General features: G+C 26.9%; 1 protein-coding gene across 1 annotated transcript in view; it reads left to right on the top strand.

Annotated features, from left to right (window-relative positions):
• Positions 1 to 10,048, top strand: part of LOC113550514 (kinesin-like protein KIF12) — an 88,988-nt gene extending 78,940 nt beyond the window's left edge. The window contains exons 14-17 of the mRNA XM_026952400.1: positions 791 to 893; positions 5,000 to 5,082; positions 5,140 to 5,229; positions 9,044 to 10,048. Of these exons, the coding sequence (XP_026808201.1) occupies positions 791 to 893; positions 5,000 to 5,082; positions 5,140 to 5,229; positions 9,044 to 9,527 (760 nt within the window). The 3' untranslated portion in view covers positions 9,528 to 10,048. The remainder of the gene's footprint in view (positions 1 to 790; positions 894 to 4,999; positions 5,083 to 5,139; positions 5,230 to 9,043) is intronic.
• Positions 10,049 to 12,746: the final 2,698 nt, after the last annotated feature.

Here is a 12,746-nt window from a genome sequence, read left to right as displayed (position 1 = left end):
ATTTTATTATTCCTTAATTTCTTGGTAACTCACTAACACTATACACCGCAATAATTATCAACACGTAAAGATCAAAATGAATTAATCAAAATGATGTCATTACGAAACAAACTTACTCAATCTGTACAGCAACACTCGTGAGTGCAGTCGTGACGAGAACGAAATACATCAAAGCAATAATACACTTAAGAGATTCGTAAAATCGTAATCGTACGACATTCTAAAATAGTTATTTTAAAGACCCAAATAACTAATAAATATTGATTTATAAACTTGATTTATTGACATTGTTTTATCAGAGGTACGTGTAATTTATTACACGACTAATTTAAATAAACAACTAATTTTCTTAGTACCTATATAATATGCTACAGTATTACATCTTTGTACTTTGTTTTAATACTAAATAATACATAACAAACATTTCTGCTAAAACGATATCGATATGAACTACGGTTCGTGATTGATGTCATTAACAATAATTAATTAAGATTAATCCTATAGAACAAACTACAAGAAAATGCTTCTTTTATTTAAGTACTTTCTTGTTGTTCTAAAAATCAAAAATTTAAAATTTAAAAGTATCAGCATCAAAATTAAATTAAATTTAAAAGTCCTTGGTAACTAAAAAATAAAACACATAGGCACAGCAATGTTTATTAAACGTAATAAACTTCAATCAGAAATACTATTACAATATACGTAAATATCACGGTTCTCAGCTTCGTTATGCCGCATGCCATGCACAAACCCACAATTTAAAAAAATGCTAGAACAAACATATTTTCAGGGCATGTATAAGGTCTCCAATAATTCCAGCGCGTGGCCAATATGTTGACAAAATAGAACTAGCATCGACCAACAGCTCTCTAAGCACACAAAATATCCAAATGGTAAGTTAAATTACATTTAAATATTTTTAATTAATTTAAATATGACTCGTGTTACTTCCGCGTATCCATCGACGTGTTTCGAGATTCAAATTAATTTATATTTACGTATATTATAGTGTACCTATAAACTACATATATTTTTGAATTTTAGTAAACATTTTAACAATTTATTGAATGGATATTTGAATTCTAAATAATAAATAACTAAAAATATCTACGGACAACTAGAATAATGTATTAAAAGTAACTACGTGATATAAGAATAATTTAAATGTATATATTACAGTGTAAGTATAATATTTTTTTTATAGGTATTTGGTATTTCAGTATTAAAAATAACATGCAAAACCACGATAAACGCATATTTTACTTTATGCTTTGTTTGTTGTATGAATAAATTTCATTGTAATGCGATTTATCATTTATACATATTTTTAAAACACAAATATGAATATTGTATATTCAAAGGTTTCAGTCAACTTTTATTACCACAATCAAATCTCTAGGGAATACGAGATATGGGCTTACAAGCGTTTGATCATCGAATATCAAAAAGTTACAAGTTTACTCACGCCATAGATTAACATAATATCACGGGAAAAAATATAGATCTTTTAAAAAAACAATGTTTTGTATTGATTTTTATAAAATAAAATCAGAAATAAGTTCTTTTCAATACTCGTATTTCTTTTTTCTGTTTTTTAATATTTAAAAAATAGATGACTTTAGGTACGAAAAAAATATGTTAAAAGTATAATCTTATAGAAATAAATCCACACATAACACATCTAAGTAAATTAATAATCGAGTTTAAATTTGATATTTTAGAATTAAAATATCAAATAATAGTTAGAATAACTATACAAAACTTTACTATACCTACTAATAGAATTGTATAGATTATAGCGGGGGTAGACAACTTGCAACTTTCAACCCACATTTGGCTGTAGCCATTGTTAGATGCAGCTCGCATCTTATTTGTAAAATTAAATTTTACTTATTATTTCATTATTATTTTTAATTTTTATTTTTAGGTATACATTTATAAAAAAATATCAAATCTTATATAAAACGTATCTACAAACTTTTTGGCTCTTGGTATCATTGTATTTACACATCATGTGATCCACGGTTACCATTCATGTTGGCCACACCTTGATTATAGTATCTGTTGTATTCCGCTCTATAGTGTAGTGTTTATTTATTCAACTCCTACAAGAAAAGTATCATGGTGTTATGACTTGACGGTATAAAATGTGAAAACAATAATAACTCACCATAATAAAAAGACGACTTTACGTTGAAAACAAAAAGTTTGACAACATGGCATCGAAACTATATACATACATATATTTCTAGTACAAAATGTCAAAAAATGGTCGATGAGAGACCATTTTACAGTTACTGCCTGGTTGACTACATAATCGAGTTGGATTGTTCTGAGCATAATTTAACCAGCGGTAATCAGTTCTACGCCCTCTTCGTAGGTTTTACTATAGTTTTATGACAAATCTGAAAATACCAGGACCAAAGTCCCAAAGGTTATCTCAAACTAACCATAATATATCTAGCTTTATGGCGACCCTCGCGTCTACATAGTTTAAATTCACCATAGGCAGTGGATAGTCTTACATTAGCTATAAGCTGGCAGTTCGATAGTAGTAGCTTTTCGGATAACTAACTTACTAATTCTAAAATTATCAACAAAAAATACAAATATTACTAACATAACTTACATACCTATTTGGTTGGAATTTAATCCGTAAATCATGTTTATCGATATTTTCAAATATCAATATATAGCCATATAGATCGCTATTTGCTAAATTTGTGTCCATTATATAACGTTACTTATTTCGCTTGAAGACAAGCAAGTTTGGAGTAATATTATTTATAATACGCTAAATAATAAGATATAATGTTATAGAAAACCATTATTGCCCTTTAAATGAGTATTACAAAAACATAAATTTAATCAAAAATGCTAACAATAATAAAATAAAAACCTGTCAAACCACATATAGTAAATTGCCCAAAACTATAAAATTAATAGTTTAAATAGTTTAAATTTCTGAACATAAACTTGACACGATTGAATACGGCGTTGTTAATTTTAATAACTTCCAATTTCATAAATAAATTATAAACATGAACTTTGGTCTTCAAAACATAATTATCAATTGCATACACATTGGATGCAAACACAGTAAAATAAACCTAAATTTAATTAACTTCGAAAAATGCAAATTTGTTTAAACTATTAGGTATTAAAAAAAAAATTTATTTTCCTTAATTAAAAACGTTAACATAATTGGCAACATTCTTCGTACGTAATTCTTATCAGTTTTTAATCACCGCCAACTATTTTCGATTGTTAGATTTTACTTTCATTAAGTTTAAAATACATAAATGTTAGGTAAGTACACTACTTTGAATGATTATAAAAAAAAAAATACCTGCCCACTTATTGTTTGATAAAGAACGTATTATAAATAATGTTTTTATCAAATTTTAATTTCATTTATAAATCCAAAAAAATTAAATAAACATGATATTTGTCTAGTAAATAAAATATATATATATATGTATATTTTTTTTTTATTATTTTTTATTTATTCTTCAAGAAGACAATGTGCCCCACTGAACATGTTCGTGTGTAGGCAAAAATAAATATATAAGTATATAAACTATGTATAAGGATATGAGCATGAATAAATATAATACGTTGAAAATTGTGATAATAATATCTTTATACGTCATATATAAAGAATAATCTATTAACAATAGATACAATAAAAAAAATATTTAAATAAACACAAATATGAAAACAAATAAATAAACCATACTTATCTTGTCAAAAAACAATATCGACACAAAAATAACATCAAATAAACAGGATAAGTAAATAAATTTAGCAATTTAAAAAAATATATTAATCAGTTCAAACTTTTATAAGGCATTAATATTCCAGCGAATAAGTACCAAAAAAAAAAAAAAAATATAATGATAATTAATAACAAAATAAGTTCTACAACATATTAATTGATTAATTATTTTATATATTCGCAGTATGCATTTTCGAGTAATAGGTAACCAATATTTTATTAATTTTATATACTTAAGTCTAAAATTATTATACGTTAATATAAATCCTAAAAACTAATTTTAAATAAATTTAAAAAAAATACTTATACATACGAAAACATGGTCATAAAAATCTTAAAAAAACTTCTTAGTTAAAACATTAAACCATAAATTACATATTTTAAAATTTTAAACATAAACTGTAATTTAACTACTTTATTCGATTGGCCTGCAAAAATATTAAAATATGACCATAAAATACAATAAAATAGGTACAAAAAAAAGTGTATAAGTTTTTTTGAACAAAAAATGTCATATTATACAAAGTTTATTTATTTTAAATCAAGTCTAGTAAGTATAGTTGTTATTTTGAAGAGATGTATTTTTTAATTTTCACAATATTCTTTGCGAATATATGAGAAACCAACGACAACCTAAAAAAGTAATGAAAATACTTTAGAAAGATCGTTTTAACCAAGCTTCGCTCTGAATCGTTTTACAAATACAATATGGTAAACTTTAAGTATAGTTTTCAAATTTAAAGTAAATAATACACCACTTTATTGTACACTCCTGCTCTGTGAACAGTGAAAGAAGACGAGTAATCATGCTTGTCATCTGTATTCTACATCCAATCGAGTTTTTTAGTATTTAACATTTTAAAATTAAATTATCAATTCACATAATTTATTTTTTTTAAGTAAAAATGTCACGTTTCTTTTTGAATTAAGAATTGCAGTTCTTTAAAAAACTGATGAATGACGATACTTATATGTGTTTTATATTTATATATAATATAAATAACACGAACAAAGCTCATATATTGAATAACTCATGAATGGTAGAGCTTATCCTTAATGGATCGTTGAGCTGTAGAAGATGAAGATGGATACGAACAAAGAAATTGTATATATTTAAAACAAAAATCGTGTAAATAACACACATAGTTTCATAAAATGTCGTGTTATGATTACATACATAATCTAGAACATATTTTGTCAAGCAAATATATTATGTTTCAGGAAAATATTGGACTGGGAAGAGAAAAAAGAGATTTACCTATAACCTACCAAAGAGAAATAGATAAAAAAGGAATTGGAAATACGTATGATTTTAAAGTGTTTGTTATTATAAAAATAACACTATAAGTATTATTTTTCAGAATAAGTAATTTCGTGGGCTCTTTCAAAAACCGAAGAAAAACTTCATCGGATACCTGTAAAGTGCCGTCGAAACCTACTTCAACTATAAGGTAAAAAAAATAATAACACATAAATCCTTTTGAATTTTTGCAGAAATTTTTACTCGACCTATGATGTATATAGTTCCATTTTTATACGCAATAACCAACATAAAAAATTATGTATCATATTATTCAAAGTACCGTAGCTAAATAATTGTCTAGACCGTTTCATATAAAATTAACATATCAACTGGAATTCCCGCAGGAATTCCAGTAAATAAGTTTTCATTGAAAACTTCAAAATTTAGCCGTCTCATTTAATTAGTCTTACAAACTTTCTAAAACTAAGTAGACAAGTTTTCAATAAAACCAAACTAACGGCTTCTAAGGTTGCAAGCATCATAGAACTCATATGTGTTTAAATCGCTATTGTCTTAAATGCTAATTTTATAAATTACAACTAGGCTTAAAGAATAATTGTACAAAAATGGTGTTTGGGGTTTAGTTAATACACATTAATAAAGTTTATCGCGCCAAAAGTCCATAGTGTATAGAATTGATAGTTAACGTCTCTCGTTGCCGAAGTTTAACAAGTAAATTAAATTTATGTATAATTCGTAACTTTATGAAGCTTTACCTTTTCGGTTTTACGCAATTTATAGGTCATATGATATTGAAACAAAACACGGGTACCCAGGGTACCCAATTATAGTCGATTGATATTTCAATGAATTGGAACAAAACACAATATCAAAATAAAATACTGACGTATTTTTAAAAGAGAAACAATGATAGAACAGCCCACTTGCTACAATTTACTCAAATACGGTTTATATCGAACACGCAATATAGTAAATTAAAATTTAACGAGAAGTATTTTCAGATAATTTGTGTACATAAAATATGTACAGAAATCTATATTACATACATTTCCATACACATACAGCCAATATAGCGTTTCCAAAATATATTATGTACTTAAGTAAATTGGTATAGGACTAAAATTATGGGGTTAAAAGAACTATATTAATTGGCAATAAAACCCTATATAAATAAATAGTAACACCTTCAAATGACCGACCATTAATTCGTTATACCTATACAGCCAAATTGAATGACAAACGTAGGTGGTCATAAATTTAAAATATTTTCAATTTGATTTTGACCCTATTGTACCTACGTAATGTGGAGTACATAATTTAAAAATTGTATTACCTACCTATACATATTACATGCATACAATACCACACCAATTGTATACCACAGTAAAAAACATGATTTCAATAATTCTACGACAGTAATACTGTCATGTTGATAATTAATATTATTTTTATCAAAAAAAGTTTATTTTTAATACATCCTCTAAACTCTTAACCTACAAAATTATTTCAACAAAGCAAAAATCTTTAATATTTTACCTAGGCATATGATTTTCATTTTATTAAGTGATTACTTATTTATCATGATTATATCGCTATATTACCAATACATTTTCTAAGTATTATTACTTTATTGAATTGGCAATACTCCTCGAAGTCTTAATTAATACAAAATCTATATGAATATAGCAATTAAGAGTTAGATAATATATTATATTCTTTTATGTTATGAAAGTACAACTATTTATATAAAGTATACATTTAAAGATGATTTCACGAATTAAATTTTAAAGGACCTATATTCAACTCCAAACAATCCTTAAAAGATCATTGATCATCCTACCGTGCTACAAAACGTACTTATACCGGTCGCCTAAACTAAGCAATGATTATTCAATTTTTATATTTCAGTTTTAATCTGTAGACTGTAGACTTTAAATCTGTAGGTACTTATGTTAAATAATTTAGTAACATAAACCAAACTTTAATCTTTATAATATATATATATATATAGATACGTAGGTATTTTACACATAATGTATATATGATATACGTAATATAAATTTTCACTTGATGATATAAAAACAAAAATAAAATTTAAAAAAAATTCGAATTTACGACAGAACGAGTTAAGCCTAATTTATAAAACACCGGTATACTTAAATCGAGCTTTGATATAAATTAACACAACAAAATCAAATACAAATGTAAACGAAAAAATAATCGATAATTTAATGGATTAATTTATTATTATTAATTTGTGACAAATAAACACGAACAAAGCAATTCCATCATTTTAATACGCTAAAATATTGCTAGCAATATTATGCTATTAAAACGTTTGACAATTATAACTGATAAGGATTAAATTATTTTTAATTACTATTATAGCTGATAGTCACCCATCACAATTGGATTCACATTAATTTTAATCAAAAATACTGCTAAAAGCATTGCATTTTAACGTATGTATCTCATATTTTTGTGAAAATGTTGATCGGTACTCATGCACCCTATATTCTGTACCTATGCCGGCCTTATAATGAGCAGAGAGCGAGGGTCCCGCGGGCCGTTTAACCACAAATTCACATTGTAAGACAAAAATCTTTAAGTGCTTTTTAATACACGAATTGTGATTCATTGGGACCTAATAATTAGGTAACTGTTTATCGTCCAGTTTTTTTACGAAATGAAAACAATAGAAAAATTTTATCGTGATTTGCAATAAGACATACTCGTATTAATTGAAAGTGATTCTATATGGACATAAACATTATAAATGGAGCAGATTTATTCATGGAACTGCAAATCTTTCGAAATAAAATAAACACAACACCTCATGTGAGCATTAAAATATTTCAAACTCATTTCCAATCATAAAAGTAGAAATCAGAATAATACTCACTATACCCAACAACACCCATTGCAGCTTTAATAGAAAGTACATTTTCCAAATTAAAATTGATAAAAAATTATTTAAAAAGCAATCTATCTCAGCCCGAGTTATTTAGCTTGACTCTTATCAGTATAGAAAATAATATTTATTATCGATACGTTGAGCTGTAAGTAAATCTATAATACACAACTAATATATTTCCAATAAATAAGATAAAAAATAATTATCTAATTAATTGTTTAAATAATATTTAGGTTAACATTTTAAGCTAATTTTTAAAATGTTAATTATGTTTAAGTAATATTTATCTTATAATATTATCAATGTTTTTGATGTAAATATTTATTTCGTTTTTTAAAAAACAAGCTTATTACCTAAATTAAAATATAGATTTCTAACATTAAAGCTTTAAATATTTAAATGATTTCCGATTACGCACCTAAATTTTTTTTACCAACAAAAACCATGTAAATATCCAAAACCACATATCCTTTAAAAATGTTGATCAATTTATATAATACCATTATAAAATAATACATGGATCTCAGTAAACTTCTTTATTGGGCCCCTAAATGCAACAGGCTGGAACTGCTACCATATGACTACTCATTTATTGATATTCGCTAGTAGGTACGTGTGATAAAACCACAAAAAGCGGATTTATACATTTATCATTCGATTAATGAACAAAACTAATGATTATAGCTTATTTTTCATATAATAATCATGATCATATATATATATATATATATATATAGATGTTGATTGTAGATAGCAGATTTTATGTATAAATACCCGTTATTATTTATATTGTCAGGTTGCTATAATATAATAATAATAATTGTTCCGTGATTCTTTTTATGCGAATTTAAACATGAAAATCAATCATTAAATTAAACTAATGAAATATATTTCTAAATTTAATTAAAAACACTTCAAACTTAAATAATACCAACGTACAAATGAAGTCACATTTAAAATATAAAACTAAAGTTTTAAACTACCTTGAAATTTCAGAAATTTCCTCTCGGAAATAGTTTCAAAATTAAATTTCCGAAATTCAACATCTCTAAACGCATGTTATGTTTCTATTTGTGTATCACCACAGATCGCCGGTAACGGTCGACCGCGTTCCGTCGCCGTCGTTGGTGATTAACGGACCTTACAACAAATTCGATGATGGGCTCAACTCGGCGGCATCTACTCTCGCTTCCATCGTCAGCCGACAAGCGTTCGACATACCACAGGCGTCTAAAGACAATGGCCACTGTAGGGGCGACAGCGACAGTGGCGGAGGTGGTAGGATCAATGGAAGTGACGAAATCGGCAGTGCGGGTGACCGACGGAGCTCCGGCGGCCGATTTTCTCTTCCGGACATTGTAGACACCGGTAACGCCGTCAGCAGTGGCGTGCAAGTGCGCCGGGACAGCATCGGAAGTGCCGTGCACACGCGGCGGGACACCCCAGCCAGAAGCCGCGATCCGTTCGGAAGTCCGGTGACGCCACAGATGTACAACGGATTTAGGTACCACGCTGGCAACACTCGAGCAGCCGCCACCGCCGCCATCAAAACAGCCGCCGCGTCCAGTTGAAATCCACCGCACGAATCATGTGGACTTCAATGGATTAAATCCCGTCGTTACGTTGTACATAGTTTACCTCGCGACAATCTATCGCAAATAATTTATTGTGATAAAAATTTACCGAAACAATATTTATCACGACTTATAAACCGTACAGTAACTATTTTAATATTGATAGGTAAAAATGTGTAATTAATGAAAAAATAATATTAATAATATTAATGATACAAAACTAGGTCTAAATTACATATAAAAAATTAAAAAATTAAGCCTACCGACTTACAACATAGTGCATAATAGTATTACCTATAATGCATATTATATATATTGCGTGTACAATACTTAAAACCTAAGTATGCAATATTGAAAATTCTTTGCAGTGCCAATAACGTCTGTCCTGATACCTTCGTCATTATTTTAAATCTACCAGTGGAGTTGGAAATAAAACAATTTATGAATTACGGAGAGGCCTACTGTAAAATGCAAAATATATAAAATATTTTTAACATATTTAGGTATTTATCAACTATAATTTTAAAAATATCGATATCACAGTGTAAGACTTGCATATTTGAGTAATAACAAAGTTAATACGTTAACTTGATTCAATTCGTTACTTATTTTTATAATTTTAACTAAATAATAGTTACTGTTTTAGTGTTTTACCGTTTATAACGTGATATTAACTCAAGTTAATTCTATACAGATATATTAACATTTTGATAAAATTGAACTATTGTTTATTTATTTAAAAAATTTTAGATATCTCGAAATTATCTATAATACTCGTTCAATCCAAAAACGTGTAATCACATTACTCAATGTAGTTACCAATTTGCGTTTATCATACATTCGTGTCTCATAATATATTTAGACAGGTAGTACCTATTAAAAATATATCAGTTCATAAAGAAACATTTATTAGTGGATATGATAATATAATATGTCTTAGGTATTAAAATACAAATACTTAAGTATAATACAACTTCAGATCCCCCTCTTTAATGAATGAAGGGAACTTTTCGGAGAACCAACTGCCCTCCCAACATTGGTCGTTAACAATATTATATTAAGCTAATAAGCTGTAAGTTTGGAAAAATATCAAAATTAATCTATTTAAGGAGGCTATTTTTATTAACAATTATAAAACGAGAAATTTTATTTATTAACGAAGTTGAGTCAATTTTTAATCGATTAATTTTTAACTTAAAGAAGATAAAAATAAACTTTAGGAAACTTATAACATAACAAAAAGTTTTCTATTAACTAAACTTAACGAATTATTATATGTATGCAAGTAAATTGTGAGCATGTCCTACTTCAAAAAACGTATAGGTACATAACCATTTTGAAAACCAATTTTAAATATTATTTTCTGTTCACATATCTAGTCAACTAGTTCAGTTACGCTACGATTTTGTTCGAAAAATGTTAAAAAGGTATAATTACTTTTTAGAATTCAAGATGGTACTGTATGCTCCATGGGACTTACAATACTCCGTAATTCGCTTTTGGTTTTAAAAACATTGTTGCATTTACAGACTTTTTCGCCTTGTTTGTTAAATTTACGTAATTACGTTCTACCCTTACAATAATATTGATAAATCCTATATAATTAAAAATAATGTTTAAAACGTAAAACAAATAAATTTCCCAAAAATCACCTAATATTATATTAATATAATAATTATTATTAAAGATACTCTTATTATTGGATGCTTGAATTTTCTATTTTGTTCTTGTTAAACATATTAGTCTGTTATTAATAGTATGAGATCGTTCCCTATCACAATGCGTCAATGCGTGTTATACTATAATAATTATATAGCTATTAGCTATCTAACATATGTTGTATTACCTAGTATAATAAAGTGTTTTATTTTTATCTGAATATTTTCCCATCATAATCAAAAGTAAAAAAAGTCTTAATTTTAAACTGTAAGTTATTTCACCCAAACGCTCACGAAAGCTGTGTACCACCCCTGAGCCCCAACCTAACCTTAAATAAATACCTATTTAGTATTAAGTTTATACATATTTTTAACGCATCGCGTTTTCTATTGATTGCTATTAACTATTAAAATATACTATAAGCAGTCGTATCTTAGAATAACCCATCTTCCTTTCAGTGTATTAATGATTAATATACTATCCTACTATATCTACCTTCATACCTCTTCATATTATGTATAATATTATTTATAAAATAAATCGTTCTTCTGTAAACAAAACTTTTTTGTACAGTTGTTGTTTTATTATATTATTTTTAATTGGTGACTGTAGTGTACATTGTTTTTTCAACGTCAACTCGGGCTATGGAATCTGACGTACTTACGAATAATTTTAATAACTCTCTTATAGTAGTCTCCGCTTATTGGATTCTGCACTTTACAGGAACCCGAGTCCTTGAGTCCATTACCTGAATGAGTCAATAATAAGGTGAAAGATACAAAAATAAAAAGACATATATTATGCAATATTATAAAAAAATTACGAGTAAATATTTGACTATATTCTGATAAATATTCATTATTATGTATATATTTACTTATGTATTTCAAGCGTATATTGTCGTTCACAAAAAAAAAAACATTGATAACAATAAGAAAAGAAATGTTTTTAAAAAAGGTAAAAATATGCCATTAAAAATTTACGTTGAACTTCATCAACCGGTGTAGTTAATCCACTAAACAAATGTATTCTTATGTGTGTTAGTATAGTGTAAATTGAGATCAGCCCTATCTCTTAAATCGAACAGTCCAATGAAACAATTAACCGTGCGTTCAACAAGTGAAAACTTCTGTCTTGAAATGACATAATAAAATACAATTATTATAATATTTATAAATTATGAAATATCAATAAAATGTATTCGCGACATCAGCGAATTGTGAAAAGAACCAGAACCAAAAATGATGAAAGTCATGCATTAAATTGAGATACTTAATCATAATATGTCATAAACTTGAAGATTAGTATAAGTATAAGGAATAACTACTTATTTGGTTGGGTTTTAAGTCAAAACTGAAATAAAACAACTATAAAACAATAAATAGTATATAATAAAACTGTATGTCAAATAATAATAAATTCCAAACCTACTCCAAAATTATCATACTATGATAATACGTATTACTATCTGATATTATTATGAAATGGCGTCGTATATCGTATAATATATTATAACTTCCAGTCTTCAAACATTTGAAAAGTTTAATACTATTGTTA

This window comes from Rhopalosiphum maidis, chromosome 1 (assembly GCF_003676215.2).
Source record: "Rhopalosiphum maidis isolate BTI-1 chromosome 1, ASM367621v3, whole genome shotgun sequence".
In the NCBI taxonomy this organism is placed as follows: Eukaryota; Metazoa; Arthropoda; class Insecta; order Hemiptera; family Aphididae; genus Rhopalosiphum; species Rhopalosiphum maidis.
This window is presented reverse-complemented; position numbering and strand designations above follow the sequence as displayed.